This window comes from Anolis sagrei, chromosome 2 (genome assembly GCF_037176765.1).
Source record: "Anolis sagrei isolate rAnoSag1 chromosome 2, rAnoSag1.mat, whole genome shotgun sequence".
In the NCBI taxonomy this organism is placed as follows: Eukaryota; Metazoa; Chordata; class Lepidosauria; order Squamata; family Dactyloidae; genus Anolis; species Anolis sagrei.
The window spans coordinates 8064624-8089182 of record NC_090022.1 but is presented as its reverse complement, the minus strand read 5'-3'; the positions used below and the strand labels follow the sequence as shown (position 1 = coordinate 8089182).

Sequence of the window (24559 nt, the reverse complement as noted above, 5' to 3'; positions counted from 1 at the left end):
TGGTCACTCGTTGGTTTGTTAGGGGTGTAGTGTCCAAATTTCGTGTCAATTTGTCCAGTGGTTTTTGGGTTATGTTAATCCCACTAATGAACATTACATTTTTATTTATATAGACTAGCCGTCCCTTGCCACACATTGCTGTGGCCCAGTCTGTGTATATGTGTTTTGTGTCTGTATATGTGTGTATATGTGTGTGTATATATTTGAGTATATGTGTATATATGTGATTTTGTGCATGCGTTGTAATGTATAATTTTTTTTGGCTTTTTAAATCTCTTTTTCTGTGTTTTTCCATGTTTTTATGAGTGATGGTCACTTGTTGGCCTGATAGGTGTCTTATGTCCAAATTTGGTGTCAATTTGCTCAGTGGTTTTTGAGTTCTGTTAATCCCACAAACGAACATTACATTTTTATTTATATAGATACTAGCCATCCCCTGTGGCCCACATGGGGGTTCTGTGTGGGTGGTTTGGCCCAATTCTACCGTTGGTGGGGTTCAGAATGCTCTGTGATTGTAGGCGAACTACAAATCCCAGCAACTACAACTCCCAAATGGCAAGATTCTATTTTCCCCAAACTCCACCAGTGTTCGCATTTGGGCATATTGAGTATTCGTGTAGAATTTGCCCCAGATCCATCATTGAGTCCACAATGATCTCTGGATGTAGGCGAACTACAACTCCAAAACCAAAGGACACTGCCCACCAAACCCTTCCAGTATTTTCTGTTGGTCATGGGAGAACTGTGTGCCAAGTTTGGTTCAATTCCATTGTTGGTGGAGTTCAGAATGCTCTTTGGTTGTAGGTGAACTATAAATCCCAGCAACTACAACTCCCAAATGGCAAAATCAATTTTTTGAGTGAAGGACATACATTGGGTTGTTAGGTGTCTTGTGTCCAAATTTGGTGTCAATTCATCCAGTGGTTTTTGAGTTGTGTTAATCCCACAAACGAACATTACATTTTTATTTATATAGATATGTATAGATATGTGTTGTCCCTTCCATTTTGAATTTAAATTTGTTTTTCAGTCTCCCTGAAGGAGGGTTACCTAAAAACATACACAGGCCAAGGCACGTTAGGCTTTTTTTTTTCTAAAATGGAAAATGGAGACCATTTGCTGGGCCCTAAGGAATGTGAGTAGATCAATAGGTACCGCTCCAGCGGGAAGGTAACAGCGCTCCATGCAGTCATGCCGGCCACATGACCTTGGAGGTGTCTACGGACAACGCTGGCTCTTCGGCTTAGAAATGGAGACGAGCACCACACCCCAGAGTCAGACATGACTGGACTTAATGTCAGGGGACTACCTTTACCTACCCAAGGAATGGATGAGCCCTTTCCTCCCTGTGGCTGCTTCAGTGATTCTGAAGCCTCAGCAATGAGGGGAACTCACCCAGAGAGGCCACGATCCACAGATTCTCCTCCATGACTTCCCTGTGGAGGGCCCTTTGGTCTGGATCCAGCAGGGTCCACTCCTCCTCGCTGAAAGACACGGCCACGGCTTCGAAGTTCACCTGGGGGAAGACATTGTATCTGTGAGCCAAAAATACTGATGCAGCCAAAGAAAATAGTTTACTTATCGCTGAGCCTAGAACTCCAGGTTTCAGTAGTGGCCAGGACAGCCTTCGCACAATTAAAAGTTGTGCGCCAGCTGCACCCCTACCTTGGGAAGTCAGACTTGGCCACGGTGGTCCATGTTTACATTACATTGAGGATAGACTACTGCAACACACACTACATGGGGTTGCCTTTGAAGACTGTTCGGAAGCTTCAATTGGTCCAATGGGCGGCTTTAGCCTATAAAGGCTATCAGCCCACCAGGACCCTAAGATCTTCTGGGGAGGCCCTGCTCTCTATCCCGCCTGCTTCACAGGTGCGGCTGGCGGGGACGAGAGACAGGGCCTTTTCTGTGGTGGCCCCTCGGCTTTGGAACACCCTTCCCATGGAGGTAAGATCAGCCCCCTCGCTGATGGTGTTTCGAAAAAGATTGAAGACCTGGATGTTCGAAAAGGCATTCGGTTAATTCGGTACAATGAACTGATGACTAAAAGATTGGTAACATGGACGATGAAATTGGATTATGATCTTAGTTAAGAGATGCATGGATTATTATTGACGGGCCAATATTGTATATTGTGTATTGTGTATGCTGTTTTTTATGGTTTTAATCTGAATATTGTTGTCTGTTGTACTGTTGTAAACCGCGTTGAGTCGCCAATTTAGGCTGAGAAACGGCGGTATACAAGCACAGTAATAAATAAATAATAAATAAATAAAGCCCTAAATGGTTCTGTCCCAGTTTACCTGTCTGAACATATCTCCTTCTATGAGCCGGCTAAGAGGTTAAGATCGTCTGAGGAGGTCCTGCTCTCGGTCCCGCCTCTTTTGCAGACACGATTGCCAAGGATGAGAGACAGGGCCTTCTCAGTGGTGGCCCCTCAACTCTGGAACTACTTTCCTAGTGAAATCAAATCAGCCTCCTCCCTCCTGACTCTCAGGAAAAGCTAAAGACGTGGATGTGGGATCAAGCATTCAGTTAGTAACCCACTAGAGCAGTGCTTCTCAACCTGGGGGTCGGGACCACTGGGGGCTTGTGAGGGGAGTGTCAGAGGGGTCACCAAAGACCACCAGAAAAGACAGTATTTTCTGTTGGTCATGGGGGTTCTGTTTGGGAAGTTTGGCCCAATTCTATCATTGGTGAGAGTTTGGTCCAGAACCATCATTGTTTGAGTCCACGATGCTCTCTGGATGTAGGTGAACTACAACTCCAAAACTCAAGGTCAGTGCCCACCAAACCCTCCCAGTATTTTCTGTTGGTCGTGGGAGTTCCATGTGCCAAGTTTGGTTCAATTCCATCTTTGGTGGAGTTCAAAATGCCTGTGATTGTAGGTCTATTTCTTTAACCCCAACAAAAGCTGTGGAACCTTTCCTTTTTTCCCAAGCAAAGCTGTAAGAAATGAAGCTTTTGTGCAGCTGGGAGAGAGAGACCCACACATCCTGCTGTTAGGCTCCAAAACAGTGAGACTGAACACAGGTCCTCCTTTCCTTCCAAAACCCTGGGAAAAGGGGCAGGTCTAAAGACTCTAACGATGATTGCCAAGTTGTTGGCCCTATGACTGCAACCTGAGGGAAGCTAAAAAGGTAAAGGTAGTCCCCTGACATTAAGTCCAGTCATGTCTGCCTCTGGGGTGGGGTGCTCATCTCCATTTCTAAGCCGAAGAGCCAGCGTTGTCCGTAGACACCTCCAAGGTCATGTGACCAGCATGACTGCATGGAGCGCCGTTACCTTCCCGCCGGAGCGGTACCTATTGATCTACTCACATTTGCATGTTATCGAACTACTAGGTTGGCAGAAGCTAGGGCTGACAGCGGAAGCTCACGCTGCTCCCCGGAATCGAACCTGCGACCTTTCGATCAACAAGCTCAGCAGCTCAGTGCTTTAACCCACTGCGGAGGGAAGCTACCTCATTGCAAAATGCATGGCTTAAATAGATTCATGCAAACTAGCAGTGCAAGAAAAAGAAATTCAAATCTCCTGGCACAGCTGTGGCAGCACAGGCGGAGTATAAATAGGGTAAATAAACAAATAAATTTACCTTGAGATTAGGAAATACACCTTAATTCTTCATAAAGAGGAATATTAAATGTCACAGTGATGGAAAGAAAGAAAAATATGGAGATTTTTTTTCAGGCCGTGTGTGAGAAGGATATCAGAAATGCCCCCTTCTTGGCTCACGAGGGATCCTGACTCCTACCTTATCCAAATTGGAGCTCGAGGTGACGGCGTCTACATCCTGTTTCTGTCCAATCCATCTGTTCTGCCTTCTCTCTCCGGAGTCGAAAGGACCCTGCTCCACATCAGGGAAATCAGCAGACTCTCCCATGAAGACTTCCTGTGACGAAACGACAGTCAAGAGGACAAAGGGAAGGTTTAGAAAAGAAACAGGGAAAGAATTGGATGGCTTCCAGAAAATACCATGGAGCATTGAATTGGAAGAACCAAGATACGAGGGGCATTCATTAAAGATTTCCCCAGTTGCATTATTTTTGGGCTTGGCCAAAAATATGTAATATTACTAATAATCTATGTATATAATAAAAGTCAGTGTTTGCATGTGGAGGGAGGATGGGAGGAAGGTGTATGTGGCAGCGTTCTGATTTGCTGCCACTGTGGTACAATTTGCATATGGACTCTGATTGGCCAGCCTCAAATTTCCAAGATTCTGAAGGTAAAAAAAGGAGAGGAAAAGGCCTGAGGCTGTGTCAGAAAATTACCAATACAGACCAAACTGGGCACACAGAGCCCGTAAGACCCACTCTACATCCTACTGCAGTTTGGAGGGGGATGGACCATGACTGTTGGGACTTGCAGTACCATCAATCAATTTCTGAGACCGCTGTGACCCTCATCCAATGACTGATCAAGACCAAACTTGGCACACAAAGCCCCCATGACCCACGCTACATCCTGGTGCTGTTTGGAGGAGGACGTACAATGGATGATGGGACTTGCAGTACCTTCACTCACTTCCTGAGACCACAGCAACATTCATCCAATTACCAATAAAGACCAAACTTGGCACACAGAGCCCCCATGAGCCACTCTATATCCCGGTGCTGTTTGGAGGAGGACAGACGATGGACGATGTCACTTGCAGTACCTTCGCTCACTTCCTGAAACCACAGCGACACTCATCCAAATACTAATAAAGACCACACTTGGCACAGAGAGCTCCCATGGCCAATTCAACATTCTGGTGAGGTTTGTTGGAAAACTGACTATGGATGATGGGACTTGCAGTACCTTAACTCACTTTCCGAGACCACTGTGACCCTCATCCAATGACTGATCAAGACCAAACTTGGCACACAGAGCCCCCATGACCCACTCTCCATCCTGGTGCAGTTTGGAGGAAGATGGACCACAGATGATGGGACTCGCAGTACCTTCACTAACTTCCTGAGACCACTGCGAGCCAAAGATTAATCTTGATAACACAATTCCTTTCTCAAATAACCCGGGCAGTGCCAAGTCCCCAAGCTAGTATTACAATATAATGGCATAGTGCAATATAGTCATATATAATACTGATATTGTTCTATGCTAATAATATAATATATTGTATGTATATATAAGTTTTGGTCCCACCCCTTGCTCAGGGCAATTGGGAAGGGAAGGGAGCCATTTTTTTAGTTAGTCTCAGCAAGGAAAGCTATGTACAGGATGTGTGTAAACTTCCCCTGCACAAAAGCTTCAACCTTTAAGAACTCCAGGGAAGCATTCCCACAGCTTTAAGAATTTCCAGGAAAACAGCCCTAAAGACTAAAGAATTCCAGCTGGTAGGTCCACTCAGCGTTCGAGATGCAGTTCGACCCAGTAGCGGAGCCCACATCAGTAAGGGTTAGATTACAGTCAGTCTGGGAGAAGTTAAAAAGGGGATTTTCCTTTAAAGAAGAAGTTATTGAAGACAGTTGCCTGTCCTTCGTGGGCAAGATTAGGAATTCACGAGTTGCCTAGAGGCTTGAACTCATTTGCTTAACTTTACTGAAGAGAAGAGAAGTTTCTGTTTGATTGTTGATTAATAAAATACTTTGTTGTATTTCTCAAGCCATCTAAAGACTGTTTGTGGTGGAAACCTCTGAGTACTTCTCCTTGGGCCCCTGGCTTCCTGCTGGGCAAAGGTTACACATCCTGTTTTAAAGACAATTATTTACAGGCCCAGCACGCAACAGAACAAACGCCCCTTCTTGTAAAAAAGCCTCTCACCTGCTGATCCTGCTGCTTCTCCTCTTGTGCCCGACTCAGGAGGAACCCTTCTGCCAAGGCGACCGCCTGGGAACAGGTCTCCGCCCCACATTCTCTCACCCAGTCCTTCATCTCCAAGGGAAGGACAGCCAGGAACTGCTCCAGGACCACCAGGTCCAGGATTTGGGCCTTGGTGCGTTGCTCTGGCTTCAGCCACTGGCGGCAGAGAGAGTGGAGTCGGTCGCATATTTCCCGGGGCGTCTCAGTGTCTTTGTAGCAGAACTGTTGAAAGTACTGGTGCCGTGCCTCCGAACTAAGTGTATCCTTCACCGTCCCCTTCGGCATGCTTCCTCTTTCCCAGAAGGTTCCTTTGCTCCAAGCCTGAACAGTCGGGGAACCTTGTCTTATGCCTGGCTTCTTCATCACCGAGCCGTGCCCCTGGGCAAGTTCTGCCATGAGAAAAGGAAGCGTTGTCTCTCCTGTCAGGTCTTTTCTCGGGCAAAGGTCTGGAGAAAGCGATTCCGGCCATGAAAGCCTTTGACCACACACTGGAGAAATTCCTGGATGAGAACCAGCTCTAGAAGGAAACCGAAATGTGTGGTGAGAATAGGCACAGCATTTCTAGTCAAAGAAAAAAGTACTGTGGTTGATTGTGAGCACCTGGGTCATGACTGTGAATGTCATAATGCAATACCTAAGAGGGTGTCGTAATGACTTGGTCATAATCATGGGAGCGGTTATTGCAAAGGAGTTGCTTCATCTAGTGTCCCTTACTGATGGCTCTATAAGGAGGATGAAAGAATCCATCTTTCTCTTTCCTTTGTGACTCTGTGTGAGCAGCCTACCTGCGTGACCACATCTCTGTTTATGAACCCACGCTCTCACTTCGCTCATCCGGAGAGACCCTGCTCGCGATTCCACCTGCGTCGCAGGCGCGTTTGGTGGGGACGCGGGACAGGGCCTTTTCTGTGGTAGCCGCCCGACTTTGGAACACCTTTCCCAAATACATCAGACAAGCCCCTACATTGGCAGTCTTGAAGACCTGGCTGTTCCGATGTGCCTTTCCAGAATAGGAAAACTCAAACAACCTGTCCCAGAAGCACTTTATTAGAGTTTTAAGGTTGTGTGCACACTGCACTTACCCTAAAATCCGACATACCACCTGTCACACCCAGCACTTTTTAATCTGTACCCATTACATTTGGCCCGGCCCTAGTTTTATTGTTTTATGGTGTATTATTTTTGTTGTTTCTGTTATTGCTTTAATGTTTTGATTTGCTTTAAGTTGTGTATTTGTTATGCTATTGTTTTATTGAGGCCTTGGCCTTTGTAAGCCGCATCGAGTCCTTCGGGAGATGTTAGCGGGGCACAAATAAAATAAAATAAAATAAAATAAAATAAATAAATATCTGCCTATGTTGTATGTGACTATTTGATGACTCCGATTGTTTGCAAGTAGAAGACAGAAAGAAGTTCAGCGTATCCTGATTATACATTTGTACAATATATAATTTGCAACGGTAAAGATTAAAGTCTCAGAATATTTTGGGTGAAACCTGAATACATTAGTTTACTAAACAGGTCTAGATCAGTGCTTCTCAACCTGGAATGTGTCCAGAGGAGGGCGACTAAAATGATCAAGGGTCTGGAGAACAAGCCCTATGAGGAGCGGTTTAAGGAGCTGGGCATGTTTAGCCTGAAGAGGAGAAGGATGAGAAGAGATATGATAGCCATGTATAAATATGTGAGAGGAAGCCACAGGGAGGAGGGAGCAAGCTTGTTTTCTGCTTCCCTGGAGCCTAGGACACGAAACAATGGCCTCAAACTACAAGAGAGGAGATTCCATCTGAACATGAGGAAGAACTTCCTGACTGTGAGAACCGTTCAGCAGTGGAACTCTCTGCCCTGCAGTGTGGTGGAGGCTCCTTCTTTGGAAGCTTTTAAACAGAGGCTGGATGGCCATCTGTCAGGGGTGCTTTGAATGTGATATTCCTGCTTCTTGGCATTTGGGTTGGACTGGATGGCCCATGAGGTTTCTTCCAACTCTATGATTCTATGTTGTGGTCTGAGCTGAATGATATTATTTCATATATACACACAAACACACCATTGCCAACTAGATTGGCGGGTAACACTTACTGCAACACTGAAGATGGAAGAGCGTTGTCCTGCATGGCTGGAATGGGAGGCAAATCCATTGCTGGCCTACTTATGGGATTATGAAGTCCCTCTGAAGGTAGACCGGTGTTGAACCATACAGTTCACATCCAAAGCAGCCTCCTGTATATAGAGAAGACAAAATACGATGAGTCAAAAGCATCTTCATGCAATGCATTATCTGTTCGTTCAGTATTTGTGGTTTTTGTTTTATCGCAGTGGGTTAAACCACTGAACAGCTGAACTCGCTTACTGAAAGGTCGCAGATTCGAATCTGGGCAGTAGCATGAGCTCCCACTGTTAGCCCCAGCTTCTGCCAACTTATTTCTTTGTTTATATTTATTTACAGTATTTATATTCCGCCCTTCTCACCCCTCAAGGGACTCAGGGGGGATTATAATACACATATACACGGCAAACATTCAGTGCCATTTAGGAATACAACATATATAGACAGACACAAAGGCAATTTAACATTCCAGCTTTCCAATGAGGGTATGCTCAATTCCAGCCACCGGGGGAGCTGTCGCTTCACCGTTCACTTGTGACACCGAGTTGTTTGATGGAGTACTTCCTCATTCTTACGCATGCTGCTGAAGATTTTTATGGCGGCCTAAATTGGTTAAATAGGCCTCCCCACATAAAGCGGTAACTACGTTTCCTACTTGACATATGCAACTGTCTTACAGGCTACATAGGTCAACAACAAGCTAGATTATTAATGGTCGGGAGCTCACTCCGACCCGGGCTGGCTGAGAAACTTATGACCTCTCGATCAGTCGTGATCTAATGCAGCTGGCTCCCCAGCCAGGTCCTTATTGCCAACTATCTTTTGGGCTGCATAGGTCAACAACAAGCTAGACTATTAAAGGTCGGGAGCTCACTCCAACCCTGCCTGCCTTTGAACCCACGACCTCTCAGTCAGTAGTGATTTAATGGAGATGGCTCCCCCAGCTAGCTGCACAACAATCCGGTCCTTATTGCCAATTATCTTTCGGGCTGCATAGGTCAACAACAAGCTAGACTATTAACGGTCGGGAGCTCACTCCAACCCTGCCTGCTTTCGAACTTATGGCCTCTCAATCAGTAGTGATTTAATGCAGCTGGCTCCACAGCTAGCTGCACCACAGCCCGGTCCTTATTGCCAACTATCTTTCGGGCTGCATAGGTCAACAACAAGCTAGACTATTAACGGTCGGGAGCTCACTCCAACACTGCCTGCTTTCGAACTCATGACCTCTCTGTCAGTAGTGATTTAATGCAGCTGGCTCCCCAGCTAGCTGCACCACAGCCCGGTCCTTATTGCCAAATATCTTTCAGGCTGCATAGGTCAACAACAAGCTAGACTATTAAAAGTCGGGAGCTCACTCCAACCCTGCCTGCTTTCGAACTCATGACCTCTCAGTCAGTAGTGATTTAATGCAGCTGGCTCCCCAGCTAGCTGCACCACAGCCCGGTCCTTATTGCCAGATATCTTTCGGGCTGCATAGGTCAACAACAAGCTAGACTATTAATGGTTGGGAGCTCACTCCGACCCTGCTTCCTTTCGAACTCATAACCTCTCGATCAGTAGTGATTTAATGGAGCTGGCTCCCCAGCTAGCTGCACCACAGCCCGGTCCTTATTGCCAACTATCTTTCAGGCTGCATAGGTCAACAACAAGCTAGACTATTAACGTTCAGGAGCTCACTCTGACTTGGGGCTGGCTTCAAACTCATGACCTCTCAGTCAGTAGTGATTTAATGTAAGTAGCTGCGCCACAGTTTGAAAACATGCAAATGGGAGTAGATCAATAAGTGCCGCTGTCTTGGTGCTTCCGGGTGTTTCGGACTCCAACTCCCACCATTCCTAACAGCCTCGGGCCCTTTCCTTTCCCCTCTCAGCCGCTTAAGCTGTGTGTCCCTTTGTCATCAATGCTTTCAAATGGCAGAATCAATTCACAATGCATTTAACTCCCTGGAGTGGATAACTTGGGGCCCTTCGGGTGTTTTGGACTTCAACTCCCATCATTCTGGCATTGTAGAGATTGCCTGGTGCCTAATGAAATACCATATTGGTTTTCTCGATGTTCAGTGAGAAGCCGAGCTTCTCGTATGTCTCCGCAAAGGCGTTTTGAGTGTCTTCTTCTGAATGGGCATAGATTACGTTATCATCCGCATATTGCAGTTCTATAACAGATGTTGTGAGAATCAGGCCTGGGCCAGCTTGGGCCCTCCAGGTGTTTGGGACTCCAACTCCCACAATTCCTAACAGCCTCAGGCCCCTTCCTTTCCCCCCCTCAGCCGCTTAAGCGGCTGAGGGGGGAAAGGAAAGGGCCTGAGGCTGTTAGGAATTATGGGAGTTGGAGTCCCAAACACCTGAAGGGCCCAAGCCTGATTCTACAGCATTCCCTGCATCTAGGAAGCTTGTGGGACTCACCCATGAGGGAGGCTGAGATCAAATCCAGGCCAAAATCCCATCCTCCTTCTCTTCCTCCTCCAATCTCAGCAGCTGCTCTGGGAAGGCAGACAAATGGCGGGAAAAGGGGGCGGGACCTAGAGGCGGCTGATCCCAGCTGTCAGCGTCGCCCCGCCCCTTCCGGCCGCCTGCTTCCAAGAGGAGGAAGAAGGGAAAAGGGTTATTTCCGGTTTCCCTTCTTCTGGGTAAGGAATCACATGAGCCACTTTGGGGGCTCATATTATTGCTTTTGATATATGTATTTTTAATTAATTTTTAATTTAACTCTAGCCATATGGAGAGATTGGGAATTTACATTGTATTTATGGTTTATATCCCTGTTTAATGTTGCCCTTGGCCTCCTTTGATTGGCATCAAATGGCCTTGCAGCTTCAAAGCCTGGCTGGTTGCTGCCTGGGGAGAAGGGCTTCAAAGCCATTGGCCACCTTGATTATTTATATTCATATAATCATAGAATCAAAGAGTTGGAAGAGACCTCATGGGCCATCCAGTCCAACCCCAATCTGCCAAGAAGTAGGAATATTGCATTCAAATCACCCCTGACAGATGGCCATCCAGCCCTTGTTTAAAAGCTTCCAAAGAAGGAGCCTCCACCACACAGAGAGTTCCACTGCTGAACGGCTCTCACAGTCAGGAAGTTCTTCCTCATGTTCAGATGGAATCTCCTCTCTTGTAGTTTGAAGCCATTGTTGAACGGCTCTCACAGTTATTTGTTTGCCACATTTGTATACCACCTAGAATTACAGAATCAAAGAGTTGGAAGAGACCTCATGGACCATCCAGTCCAACCCCCTGCCGAAAAGTAGGAATATCAACATCATCATCATCATTTAATAACTTATTAATCACCCTCCATCCGAGAATGCTCTAGGAAGCTTGTGGGAATGGGCATAGACTACGTTATCATCAGCATATTGGAGTTCTATTACAGATGTTGTGAGAATAGACCTGGACAAATTTGGGCCCTCCAGGTGTTTTGGAATATTGCATTCAAATCACCCCCGACAGATGGCCATCCAGCCCCTGCTTAAAAAGGAGCCGCCACCACACTCCAGGGCAGAGAGTTCCACTGCTGAACGGCTCTCACAGTTATTTGTTTGCCACATTTATATACCGCCTTCCATTAGCGCGGCCTCCGGAAAATCCTGCAAATCTCTTGGGAAGACAAGCGGACAAACGTCAGCGTGCTGGAAGAAGCAAAGACCACCAGCATTGAAGCGATGGTCTCCCGCCACCAACTCCGCTGGACCGGCCATGTTGTCCGGATGCCCGACCACCGTCTCCCAAAGCAGTTGCTCTACTCCGAACTCAAGAATGGAAAACGGAATGTTGGAGGACAGGAAAAGAGATTGAAAGATGGGCTCAAAGCCAACCTTAAAATCTCTGGCATAGACACTGAGTACTGGGAAGCCCTGGCCCTTGAGCGCTCCAGCTGGAGGTCAGCTGTGACCAGCAGTGCTGCAGAATTTGAGGAGGCACGAGTGGAGGGTGAAAAAGAGAAACGTGCCAAGAGGAAGGCGCGTCAAGCCAACCCCGACCGGGACCGCCTTCCACCTGGAAACCAATGCCCTCACTGCGGAAGAAGATGCAGAGCAAGAATAGGGCTCCACAGCCACATACGGACCCACAAGAATATTGGAAGACAATCATCCTCGGAAAGCGAGGGATCGCCTAAGTAAGTAAGTAAGGGATCGCCTAAGTAAGTAAGAACCGACTCAGGGCGGTTCACAATCGGCAACAATTCGATGCCTCCGCAACTATAAAATGTAAGTTAAAACAGATTATAAATACAATTAAAACATTAGCATCTGTTTATCTATCTATGTATATAATAAAAGTCAGTGTTTGTATGCGGAGGGCGGTGTATGTGGCAGCTTTCTGATTGGCTGAAAGTACAAGTCAGTGTTTGTATGGACCTGGACCAGGCTTGGCACACATAACCCTCATGACCCCCTTTACATCCTGGTGCGGTTTGGAGGAAGGTTGAGCACGGGTGATGGGATTTGCAGTACTTTCAATTGCTCCAGCTCCCATTGACCACAGCAATACCCACCAATGATGCAACTGGGCCAAATTTGGCACACAGAAATCCCATGACCCACTTGACATCCTGGTGTGGTTTGGGGGACGACGTGCCATGGATGATGGGATACCTTCACTCACTTTGTGAGGTCATTGGGACTAGCATGAACTAGTTCCAATGAACTAGCACCTGGATTGTGGTGCAGCTGGCCCATCCTCAAACACTCTCTGCTTCATTCGGAAAAATTCTGCATTTGCAGAGCTCAGGCGGTGTTGTATTTCAGTGTCGATGTTGACTTTGGTGGAGAGGTGGCTGCCAAGGGAGCGGAAATGGTCCACATTTTCTAATGTTACACCGTTAAGCTGTATTTGTATATAAACAATCCAATTCTAATCATCAGGTAGTAACCCGTCAATTATCTAAAATCTCTTAAATGTAAGTTAATTAAGTAGTACAGTATGTTTGTGTGTGTGTATAGACATACATACATACTTGTGGGAGTTGAAGTCCAAAACACCTGGAGGGCTAAAGTTTCTTTCTTTACTGTTTCTCTTTTGAAAATTTCCCCCTGCCAATTCCAGACTAAATACAGCTGTGTCTTTGAATTCTACGTCTTCTGCAGGGCTTGGTATTTTCCAATATTTCCCCATCTTTTACCTGAGGGAAGATTTCCCAGAAGAGGAAAAACATTCCTTCACTTTGAATGGAGTCTGTCTGGGATCACTGCACAATGATGGAGGAGAAAGACTCAGCTGGACTCAAGTCCAATACAGGCTTTCCTAACATCCAGGGTGAGAACAGAGGGACATTATTGGAAAGAACGATGCAGAAGGAGTTGGGGGAGGAAACAGACAGGTCGGAGGTACAGTGCCATTGCTTCAGACAATTCTCCTATAATGTGGCTGCGGGGCCCCGAGAGGTTTGCAGCCACCTCCACTCTCTCTGCCACCTGTGGCTGAAGCCTGAGGAACATACAAAGGCAGAGATGCTGGACCTGGTGATCCTGGAGAAGTTCCTGGCCGTCCTTCCGGCCGAGATGGGGCGCTGGGTGAGGGAATGTGGGGCAGAGACCAGCTCCCAGGCCGTGGCCTTGGCGGAAGGCTTCCTCCTGAGTCGGGCCCAAGAGGAGAAGGAGAAAGAGCAACGGGTAAGAATATTTCACTTTGGCAAGAATATTCCAAGCTCCCAATTGTCTGTTGGGTTTTTACCCCAATTAAGTGGTACTCAGTATCAAGAGAATATACAGTGTTCTCGCAGTACTTTGCGATTCACTTCATGCAAACTCGCTGTTTCGCGGTTTAAAAAAAAAAGAATTTAAAGTACAACTACTGAGGGAACACTGTATACACAGACCTATAAACCCCATTTGCGGAAGTGGTGCCGGTGAGGGGTGCGGAGAGGGCCACCAAGACAGCTTCTGCCAGGGCTTCTTCCCGGTCACTCTTACTTGGGTGACCGGGTGAGAGCCCCATGCCACTGACAAAGGGAGGGAGAGAGAAAGGTGGCTTCAGCAAGGGAGGAAGGGAGGAAGGGAGGGGGAAAGAGGAGGAAGAGAGAGAGGGAGGAGGGGGAGAGAGGAGTGGGCGAGGCTATACTGTACATATACAGTATAGCATCCCTGCATCACGGTTTTTCACTTATCGCGGGGGTTCCTGGAACAGAACCCCAGTGATAAGTGAGGGAATAATAATAATAATAATAATAATAATAATAATAATAATAATAATATTTATTTATACCCCGCCACCATCTCCCCCAATGGGGACTCAGAGCAGCTTACATGGGGCCAAGCCCGAACAACAAATTACAATACAAAAAAATACAAATTGCAGTAAAATAAACAACATTACATTAAAGTATAAAACATCAAAGCATATATACAATATACACAGAACATAGAAACCAATCATAATGATAAAGAGCAGGCTGCACGTACATAAAATGATTTAAAAACTCCAGGTGAGATAAAGGGGTAAAACTAATTGTAAGGAGGACTCATGGAGAGACGGGATAATAAACAAACCTACGTACTTTAGTACTTAATGACTTAGGCGATCTCTCATTGCCAGAGGATGGTGGTCCTCCAAGTGTAATGTCTTGGTGTGGATACGTAGGTGGATGTGGAGCCCTATTCTTGATCCACATGTTTTCCCGCAGTGAGGGGATTGGTTTCCAGACGGAAGGCGGTCCCGGTCAGAGTTGAATTGACACGCCTTCCTCTTGGCACGTTTCTCGCTTTCACCCTCCATTCGTGTCTCTTTGAATTCTGCAGCACTGCTGGTCACAGCTGACCTCCAGCTAGAGTGCTCAAGTGCCAGGGCTTCCCAGTTCTAGGTGTTTATGCCACAGTTTTTAAGGTTGGCTTTATGCCCATCTTTAGATCTCTTTTCCTGTCCACCAACGTTAACATTTCCTGTTCTCGAGTTGGGAGTAGAGTAACTGCTTTGGGAGACAGTGATCAGAAATTTTCTCCTCCGCTTTCCCTCCTCTTGTGCTTGTGCTGCTTCTGCAGCAGTTGCCACCAGAGGAGACCTGGCTGAAGGGCAGATTCTTCAGCGTCTCCCTTCATTAGCCCCAGCATATTCTTCCTCCTCCTCCTTCTCTTCTTTCTCCCACAGCCTCAGGAGGGAAAGCAGCGGAGGAAGGAAGGCAAGGAGGGATGTAAGGAAGGCAAGGTGGAGGAGGGCCATGCAGGCGAAAGCGTCCCTCTTGCCAGGGGAGGGTGGCATGAGCACCCGAGGGAGTGAGGGTGGAAGGGGAAAGAGGACAGGAAAGAGAAGGCGAAGTGAGAGAGGGGGGAGCGTCTCTACTTCGTGGTATTTCATTTATCGCAGATGGTCCTGGAAAGGAACACCCGTGATAAGTGAGGGAACACTGTAATTGTTCTATTCCAGAAACTTCAAGTTTGTGGCTGTCACAAACTGGGTTGATTTGGTTGAGATTCGATGAGATATTCCTTGAAAAACTATAGCAAAATGTGCTGCAGGATGTTCCTCCTGCAAAACCATTTTTTATTTTTTTTTTTGCAATTTAATAAACTTTTCCCATGTTTTTAGTTTAGAACCAATTAGGAAATGACATTTATAACCCAGGAACAAAAATCATTTCTCTTTGAATGTTTTGTGGGAATTATGAAAAAGGGAAACTCCTATTTTTTTTTTTTTTGGATAACAAAACAATACGATATGAACCTTAGCATCAAAAGACAATATCAAAAACTGATTACAATTTTTATGTCTAGGATACAGGTTCCAATTGTGCTTCCCTTAACCATAAATCTTGATTAATCACCCTTTTAAAAACCCCTCCCCACCCACCCACCCTTACCATCCTCTCCTCACCTCCCTCCCACCCCCATCTGGGTTACTTGAATCAATTCATTGATTTAATTGTCTGGAAGGCCTGATTTAAAGTTCTGTACCTATCTTTTCCTTCCGTTTTTTCGATTAAACAAGACCATTTTCTAAACCAATCTTGTCTTGACTGAATATTCAAATATTTATTTTTCTTTTCATAAATGAAATCACTAATTAAATATTCAGAAAGATAAGACCACCAAGTTTTCTTTCCAACCTCTGGCGATTGTGGCATGTGTAGCAGCTATCATAAATTTCAATATCTCTGACCATTCGTTGTTTCCCTCCTTTACCTCTATGTTGAGGGACAGAAATCGAGCTTTATCCCAATGTAGTTTTTGCCCTATTATTTCCTTTATTACTTCTCTAATGTATTATAGAATTATTGGATTTCAGAGCAGTCCCACCACATGTGTGAGAAAGTACCAGTCTCCCCACATTTATGCCAGCATTTGTTAGAAGTGTTTTTCATAATGTGAGCCAATTGAGAGGGGGTCCTATACCATTTTGAAATTATTTTCTTTTGTGTTTCTTTGATTCTTAGATGTTTAATTTTTTGAGTTTTATTGATCCAGGAGTTTACTAAGTTTTCATTAAAGTTTATATCCTGTTTCCAGGCCTCTACTAAAGTATGTTTTGTATTGTAGGATAAGGCTATTAGTTCCTTGTATATTTCCCCTATAATGCCTTTCTCTTTTTCTATTTTCCAACCTATTATTCTATCCAATGGAGCTTCTGATGTTTCTTTCTTTTTTATTGCTTGTACTCTTTTCGACAAGCCCAACCAAGCTATCCAATACTTTGAACCACATTTGTCCTTTATCTCATCCCATTTCTTAATATCTCCATTAGGTTTCAAGAGGTCTCCTACCTTCTTTATTCCATTCTCTTTCAGGGACCTGATTAAATTCCTAAATGTTTTATCTTTATTTTCTAGGGTTTCTAGTGGAAAGGGATCTATTTTATTTATTTGTAGTTTATTTTGCCATTTCTTCCAAACATACAATGTTGAGAGGATGGGGCCATCTCTTAATTTATTAAGCTCTTTTTTATCAATTTTTTCTCCCATAAATGAGCCCTTTTTCCAATTGTTTAATTCTTTCTCTAATTTCACCCATTTTCTCCCCCCTTCCAATTCCAATTCTATTAATTTAGCGATATGGCATGTCTCATAATACAGCTCCAGGATGGAGCTCCCCATCCCCCCATTTCTTGGGTGCCATAGAATATAAAATTAGAAATTCTATTTTTATTCCCTCCCACTACCCATTTCTTGATGGAATTGTCCCACTTCTTAAAGAGTTTTGCCGAGATGTTTACTGGCAGACTTTGAAATAAATATAAGAATTTGGGTAGAATCTTCATTTTATAAATTTTAAGTCTAGAAGTGATGTCCCGAAAATTCTTCCCCCAGGTTTTAAGTGCTTTGCTTGTAGATTTCCATAAATGGTTGAAGTTTGATTGGATAATATTATTTAAATTCTTTGGAATTTCTACTCCTAAGTATTTTAATGACTTCTTTCCCAGTTTCACTCCTATAATATTTTGGGCGATTTTTAGTTCTTTCGATGTTAAATTCTTATGGAGAATTTCTGTTTTACCTAAATTAGTTGCAAGCCCTGAGATTTCCCCAAATTCCTTTATTAATTTGACCAATGAACTTAGCGACTCTTTCACGTCGCTTAAAAGGGAAACTCCTAACCCACCCCATCTGGAACCATTGTTTGTCTAATTGTTTTTTGTTTGTGATGCAGGAGGTATTTCTGAAAGAGAGTCTTGAAGAGATTCCTTCCAACTCTGCACAGGAAATGCAAAACAGGTGGATCATACAGGAAGAGGAGAAGGAAACTGCCTCATCGGGTAAGGATAAAAGGGAAGATTCTTCAGTTTAGCATCTGTCCCTTAGGCCCATCTACACTTCCATATAATCCAGTTTCTGATTCCAGATTATCTGCCTTGAACTGGATTATATGGCAGTGTAGAGTCATATAATCCAGTTCGAAGCAGATAGTCTGGGATCAGATACTGAAAAACTACAAGAAAGGAGATTCCACTTGAATATGAGGAAGAACTTCCTGGCTGTGAGAGTTGTTTAGCAGTGGAACTCTCTGCCCCAAGTGTGCTAGAGGCTCCATATTTGGAGGCTTTTGAACAGAGGCTGGATGGCCATCTGTCAGGGGTGCTTTGAATGTGATTTTCCTGCTTCTTGGCAGAATGGGGTTGGACTGGATGGCCCACGAGATCTCTTCCAACTCTTATGATTCTCTGATTCTGTACTCAAAATCACAGTGAACCTTTCTGAGGACTGCCTTAGAGTTGCACATGAGGACCTAGAAAATGCCTGTTTAGACTTTAACAAAGTTGCTTAATGGTTGTGAAAATTAAATAACCTTGGGAGACATCCAAACATTATTGAATTTTTCACACACAAAAAAAGGTAAGTGGTTCAAATTCAGATTCCCCCCCCCCCCCCCCCAACTTTCCTGTATGGTTCAAAACTGCTTTGGAAGCCAAAATTCGTAAGTTTTTTTCCCGATGTTAAGGCTTTTCCGAACAAACCAATCCAACCCTAGTAAATATCAGTAAAGATAAGTGCCTCTTTGGCTTAGAAGCTGAATTCAAGAAGTCCGGTGTTTTTGCTACCTTTGTAACTTTTTTACAAAGGTAGTAAAAACACCGGACTTCAGAGATCAAAGAAGATTGAGATAAGGAAGGTAATTTATCTCAATTATACCAACAAGATGCAGGTGAAACATCAGGAGGGAATGCTGCTGTAATATGGCCAAAAAACCCAGCGCAACCTGTTTTTCCTTTTTGTGTCTTGCTCAGAATATGGAAGCCCACCAGGCCCAAGAGACAGAGGCTCTGCACTTTGTTCCGATGCTTCAAGAACAGTTTCCGAGAGCCTGGATCAGGTAAGGGATGATATGAAGGGATTGGGTATGAAGGGGAACATTGCTTGGGTAGCCTTTCTGGCTGCTGACAGCTATACGTCTGTCTATTGTATTTGGCGGTGACCAGGGGAGCATTTGCACAGCTAAAGCTTGTGCGCCAGCTGCGCCCGTACCTTGGGAAGTCTGACTTGGCCACGGTAGTCCACGCTCTGGTTACATCCCGTTTAGACTACTGCAACGCTCTCTACGTGGGGTTGCCTTTGAAGACAGCTCGGAAGCTCCAACTAGTCCAACGCTCGGCAGCCATGATTTTAACAGGAGCGGAGCGCAGGGAGCATACAACCCCCCTGTTGCGCCAACTCCACTGGCTACCGATCTGCTACCGGGCTGAATTCAAAGTGCTGGCGTTGGCCTTTAAAGCCCTAAACGGTTCCGGCCCAAGCTACCTATCTGACCGCATCTCTGCCTATGAACCCACCAGGACTTTGAGATCTTCCGGGGAGACCCTGCTCTCGATCCCGCCTGCTTCTCAAGCTCGGCTGGCGGGGACGAGAGATAGGGCCTTCTCGGTGGTGGCTCCTCGGCTGTGGAACGCCCTTCCTATGGACATTAGACTAGCACCATCTCTAATGGTATTCCGCAAAAAGGCGAAGACCTGGATGTTTGTGCAGGCGTTTGCGTAATTTAGTGCAATCTGGTAATGGAACATAGGAATGGAACAATGGACGACGAACCTGGACTACGCTTGGATGATGAGAAGATTGGGTACGGTTGTTTTTTGTAATAATTGTGCATTGTAATTGCTTATTGGTAATTTATGGATAATGTGTTAAGTCAATTGTTATATGTTGTATGGAACCACTGCTGTTTCTACTGTTTTTACTGTTTGTGAACCGCCGTGAGTTGCCTTCGGGCTTGAGATACAGCGGTATAGAAGCAAAGTAAATAAATAAATAAATAAATAAATATTGTTGAAGTTCTTCCTTATGTTCAGATGGAATCCCCTTTCTTGTTTTTTGGTTTTGTTTTTTTTTTTTGGTATTAATTTTGTATTAATTTGCTTTATTTATATTTCATTTGATGTCATTATTTGCTGTATGTATTTTATTTTGATTTGTTGTAATTATTTGGGCTTGACCTTGTGTTAGCTGCCCCGAGTCCCCATTAGTGAGATGGTGGCGGGGTATAAATAAAGTATTTTTAAAATTATTGGACTAGATGGCCCATGTGGTCTCTTCCCATTCTATGAGTCTGTGACTTCTTCAATTGAGACATACCAGCATTGTTTCTTCCTCCAGGTAACCTTTGAAGAGGTGGCTGTGTCTTTCAGCGAGGAGGAATGGGTCCTGCTGGATCCGGACCAAAGGGCCCTCCATGGGGACGTCATGGCGGAGAACATAGCCATTGTAGCTTCTCTTGGTAGCTTCTCCCTCTTACTATATTACTCAAAGTTTATGTATTTCTGTATAAACAATCCAACTCTAATTAGGAGGTACTCACTCATCAATTATTTAAAATTTAAAATGTAAGATAATAATTAAGTAGTACAATATATATGTGTGTATGTATGTATGGCGCTCCATGCAGTCATGCCGGCCACATGACCTTGGAGGTGTCTATGAACAACGCTGGCTCTTCGGCTTAGAAATGGAGATGAGCACCACACCCCAGAGTCAGACATGACTGGACTTAATGTCAGAGGACTACCTTTACCTTTATCTTTATGTATGTATGTGTACACATGCACACTAGTGGGAGTTGAAGTCCAAAACACCTGAGGGGCCAAAGCTTGCCCACGTGTGTTACACAGTATTCGTGGAGCAGGAATACAAGTTCGCATCGTGTTTTAAAGTTAACAAATCCTTCCAGCTATCGGCTTTTACCAAAAGAGTTGGAGGAGATTTTGGGGAGAGCAGATCTGTCAGGAATGGCTTTGTAGCCCCACTGCTCTCAAATTCCATGCTTGTGTAGCTGGTCATTTAAGGGATTCTAACCTTTTGGAAAACCAGAATTTCCATAGCCTTTTGGAGAAGAATGGAATTCACAACCATTTGAAAATCATAAGCTTTTGTAAAAGTATGATCTTCCACATAAAAGCCAAAAAAATCAATTGAGTAAAATATTCTCTTCAGTGGTATATATCCACATGTACTTATGTACTTATGCAAGGTAATTTGGTTCTCAGTTGTTAGACTGATAACCTGGTTGTCTCTGAACTGTTAGGAACAGAGATTATGCCAATGCACAAAATATAGCAGTTCTTCAGAAGTGTTTCTTTTCAGTGCCCAACAACATCTATTCTCCCATAAAACATCTTGTTTCTATGTCATGTTCTCAAGAGACAAAAATAAAGTAGACTTTGTTAAAAGTAACATATCTAGTTTACTCACAACTTTCTTGTATTCAGCATACAGGTACATAACTTGTCAATCCATTACAGATAGGATTTTAAGTTTCTCTGTGCAGATAACATAGGGTGTCTTTCTGATAATCACATTCTGTTTTATTTTATATTGTGTTAATTTTCTTTATTTACTTTACATATTTTATTCTGATGCAATTTTTGCTGTATTTTATTTTTTTGCTGTATTGTATCTTTGGGCTTGGCCTCATGTAAGCCGCCTCGAGTCCCCTTTGGGGAGATGGTGGCAGGGTATAAATAAATATTATTATTATCAACAGCAATATGAGTTTGCTCTTAACAGTCCATAGTCTACATGGCATCTGATGGAGTCTATGCTCTCATGGAGTCTAAGTCAGAAGCATCTCATGGCTAAAACATTTCTGTGTTCTAATAATAATAATAATAATAATAATAATAATAATAATCTTTATTTATACCCCACCACCATCTCCCCAATGGGGACTCGGAGCGGCTTACATCAGGCCAAGCCCAAATAACAATTACACTAAAGAAAAACCAAAACACAAACCGAAAACACTAACAATAAACAATAACATCATAGTTACATAAAACATATGAATACATAATGTAAAATTACAGTAAACACAAGCACAATAACAATGGACAGGCTACATGTCATGATTAAAAGACAAACTAATTAAAACTAATTAAAAACTTGGGCAAGATAAAAGAGAGAAGCAGGTAATTTGCAGAGGAGGGCTCATTCTAAAATGGAGTCTGAGCTCTGAGCAGTCCCAGATCAGATCCTGTGGTCAGCAGCCCCTCCAACAACTTCAAGAAACCGAGTAAAGGGAAAGCTGCATACCAAAACATAGATATACAATACAGTAAACCAGTGGTTCTCAACCTTGCTAATGCCATGACTCCTTAATGCCGTTCCATATTTTGTGGGGACCCCCAACCATAATATTGTTTTCGTTTATTTATTTATTATTTATTTGGGGCGCTTATACCCCACCCTTCTCAACCCCCTAGGGGGGACTCAGAGCGGCTTACAAAAGGCACAATTCGATGCCCAACAATTCACAAAATTCAATACAATATACAATACACAAATTTGCTATTTGATACCTGTCATTTTAGTACAGTTATAAATTGTAGTGTAGATATCCGATATGCAAGATATATTTTCATTCACTGGACTAAATTGAGCACAAATACCCAATATGCCCAAATGTGAATGCTAGTGGGGTTGGGGGGAGGGAGGAGGATTGATTTTGCTATTTGGGAGTTGTAGTTGCTGGGATTTATAGTTCACCTATCATCAAAAAGCATTCTGAACTCCACCAGCGATGGATTTAAACCGAACTTGGCACAAAGAACTCCCATGTCCAACAGAAAACACTGGAAGGATTTTGTGAGCATTGACCTTGAGTTTGGGAGTTGTAGTTCACCTATATCCAGAGGAGCAGATGTGGATTCAAGCAATGATGAATCTGGACCAAACTTGGCACGAATATTCAGTATGCCCAAATGTGAACACTGGTAGAGTCTGGGGAAAATAGACCTTCACATTTGGGAGCTGTAGTTGTTGGGATTTATAGTTCATCTACAATCAAAGAGCATTCTGAACTCGACCAACAATAGAATTGGGTCAAACTTCCCACACAGAATCCCAATGACTACCAGGAAATACTATGTTTTCTGATGGTCTTTGGCGACCCCTTTGACACCCCCTCACGACCCCCTCGGGGGTCCCAACCCCCAGGTTGAGAAACACTGCAGTAAACAATGTATTGTCGAAGGCTTTCATGGCTGGAATCACTAGATTCTTGTGAGTTTTTTCGGGCTATAGAGCCATGTTCTAGAGGCATTTCTCCTGATGTTTTGCCTGCATCTATGGCAAGACTACCTCTGAGGATGCTTGCCATAGATGCAGGCGAAACGTCAGGAGAAATGCCTCTAGAACATGGCTCTATAGCCCGAAAAAACCCACAAGCACCTACTGCAGTAAACAAACAGAATCATATCCAAAACACATTACTAGTGGAGGCTTGAAGAAGGTAGCTATTTCCAACCATTGCTGTCAGTTATCTCTTTGTCTCCATTGTTTCTTGGCCTGTGGCTGATTTGTTTTCCTTCTTTCAAGGCTTTTGGCAAGAGAAGGAGAATGAAGGAGAACGAAGGATGCTTTTGCTACAAAGAGATGAACGTCAACAAAAGAAAGAAACCAATTCAGATCCTCAGGAGGACACGAGGAACAAGATCTCTGCTTCTCAGGCTGGGGATAAGGGTACAATCTCACAAGAAATGACAGAAGCAGGGAATGAAAGTAATAAATGCCTAAAGAACCTCAGTTGCGAAGAAAGTCGTAACCTTCTTGCAGAACGGAGCCAGAAAAAGTGTGACTTTTCAGGGTGTGGAAAGAGCTTTAGGTGGCAGTCCCAGTTCGTCTTACACCAGAGAATCCACACAGGAGAGAAGCCCTTTGAATGCTTGGAGTGCGGGAAGCATTTCAGTTGGAAGAGCAGCTTCATCCACCACCAGAGAACCCACACCGGGGAGAAGCCATTTAAATGCGTGGCGTGTGGGAAGGCGTTCAATCAGAAGACGGATCTGGCCAATCACCAGGTGATCCACACAGGGGAGAAGCCATTTGAGTGCTTGGAGTGCGGCAAAACCTTCAGCCGGAGAACCAATCTCAGCTCTCACCAAAAAACGCACTCCTGGGAGAAACCCTTTCAGTGCCTGGAATGTGGGAGAGGTTTCAGTTGGAAGACAGACCTCCTTCGTCATCAAGCAACACACACGGAAGAGAAACCCTTTCAATGCTTGGAGTGCGGGAAATGCTTCGCTCTGAAGACGGGCCTCCTTTCTCATCAAAGAACTCACGCCAGCGAGAAACCTTTCAAATGCACGGAGTGTGATCGCAGCTTCAATCAGAAGGCACACCTTACTTTCCACCTCTCTACTCACACAGGGGAAAATCCTTTCCAATGCCTGGAATGTGGGAAAACGTTCAATTGGAAGAGAAGCCTCCTTTACCATCAAGTGACCCACACGGGCGAGAAACCCTTCGAATGCTTGGAGTGCGGGAGGCGATTCAACCAGAAGAGAAACCTCGCTCGTCATGAGGCAACACACACGGGAGAGAAACCCTTTCAATGCCTCGAGTGTGGAAAGAGCTTCCATCAGAAGATAAACCTCACTTGTCACCAAACAACACACACCGGAGAGAAGCCATTTCAATGCTCGGAGTGCGGGAGGAGCTTTACTCAGAAGGCAGACCTCACTTCTCACCAAGTGACGCACACCGGGGAGAAACCGTTCCAATGCCTGGAGTGCGGAAAGAGGTTCAGCTGGAAGAAAAGCCTCACGTATCATCAAGCCACACACAGCAGAGAAACCCTTTGAATGCTTTGAGTGTGGAAAGAGCTTCAGTTGGAAGATGAGTCTCGTTCTTCATCAATGACTCACGTAACAGAGGAAACCTTTCAACCGTTTTTTAAAAAAATAAATTTTTATTGAAAAAATGAATAAGGAGTTTCTTTTACATAAA

General features: G+C 44.4%; 1 protein-coding gene and 1 pseudogene across 1 annotated transcript in view; one reads left to right on the top strand and one right to left on the bottom strand.

The window, feature by feature from the left end:
- Window positions 1–10425, bottom strand: part of LOC132765289 (zinc finger protein 85-like) — a 16447-nt gene extending 6022 nt beyond the window's left edge. Inside the window, exons 1-5 of the mRNA XM_067465170.1 lie at window positions 10324–10425; window positions 7888–8028; window positions 5770–6325; window positions 3758–3895; window positions 1396–1516 (exon numbers count right to left, since the gene is read on the bottom strand). Of these exons, the coding sequence (XP_067321271.1) occupies window positions 1396–1516; window positions 3758–3895; window positions 5770–6325; window positions 7888–7946 (874 nt within the window). The 5' untranslated portion in view covers window positions 7947–8028; window positions 10324–10425. The remainder of the gene's footprint in view (window positions 1–1395; window positions 1517–3757; window positions 3896–5769; window positions 6326–7887; window positions 8029–10323) is intronic.
- A 2689-nt stretch (window positions 10426–13114) lies between these two features.
- The window catches only part of LOC132765304 (zinc finger protein 585B-like), a 46922-nt pseudogene continuing 35477 nt past the window's right edge, over window positions 13115–24559 (top strand).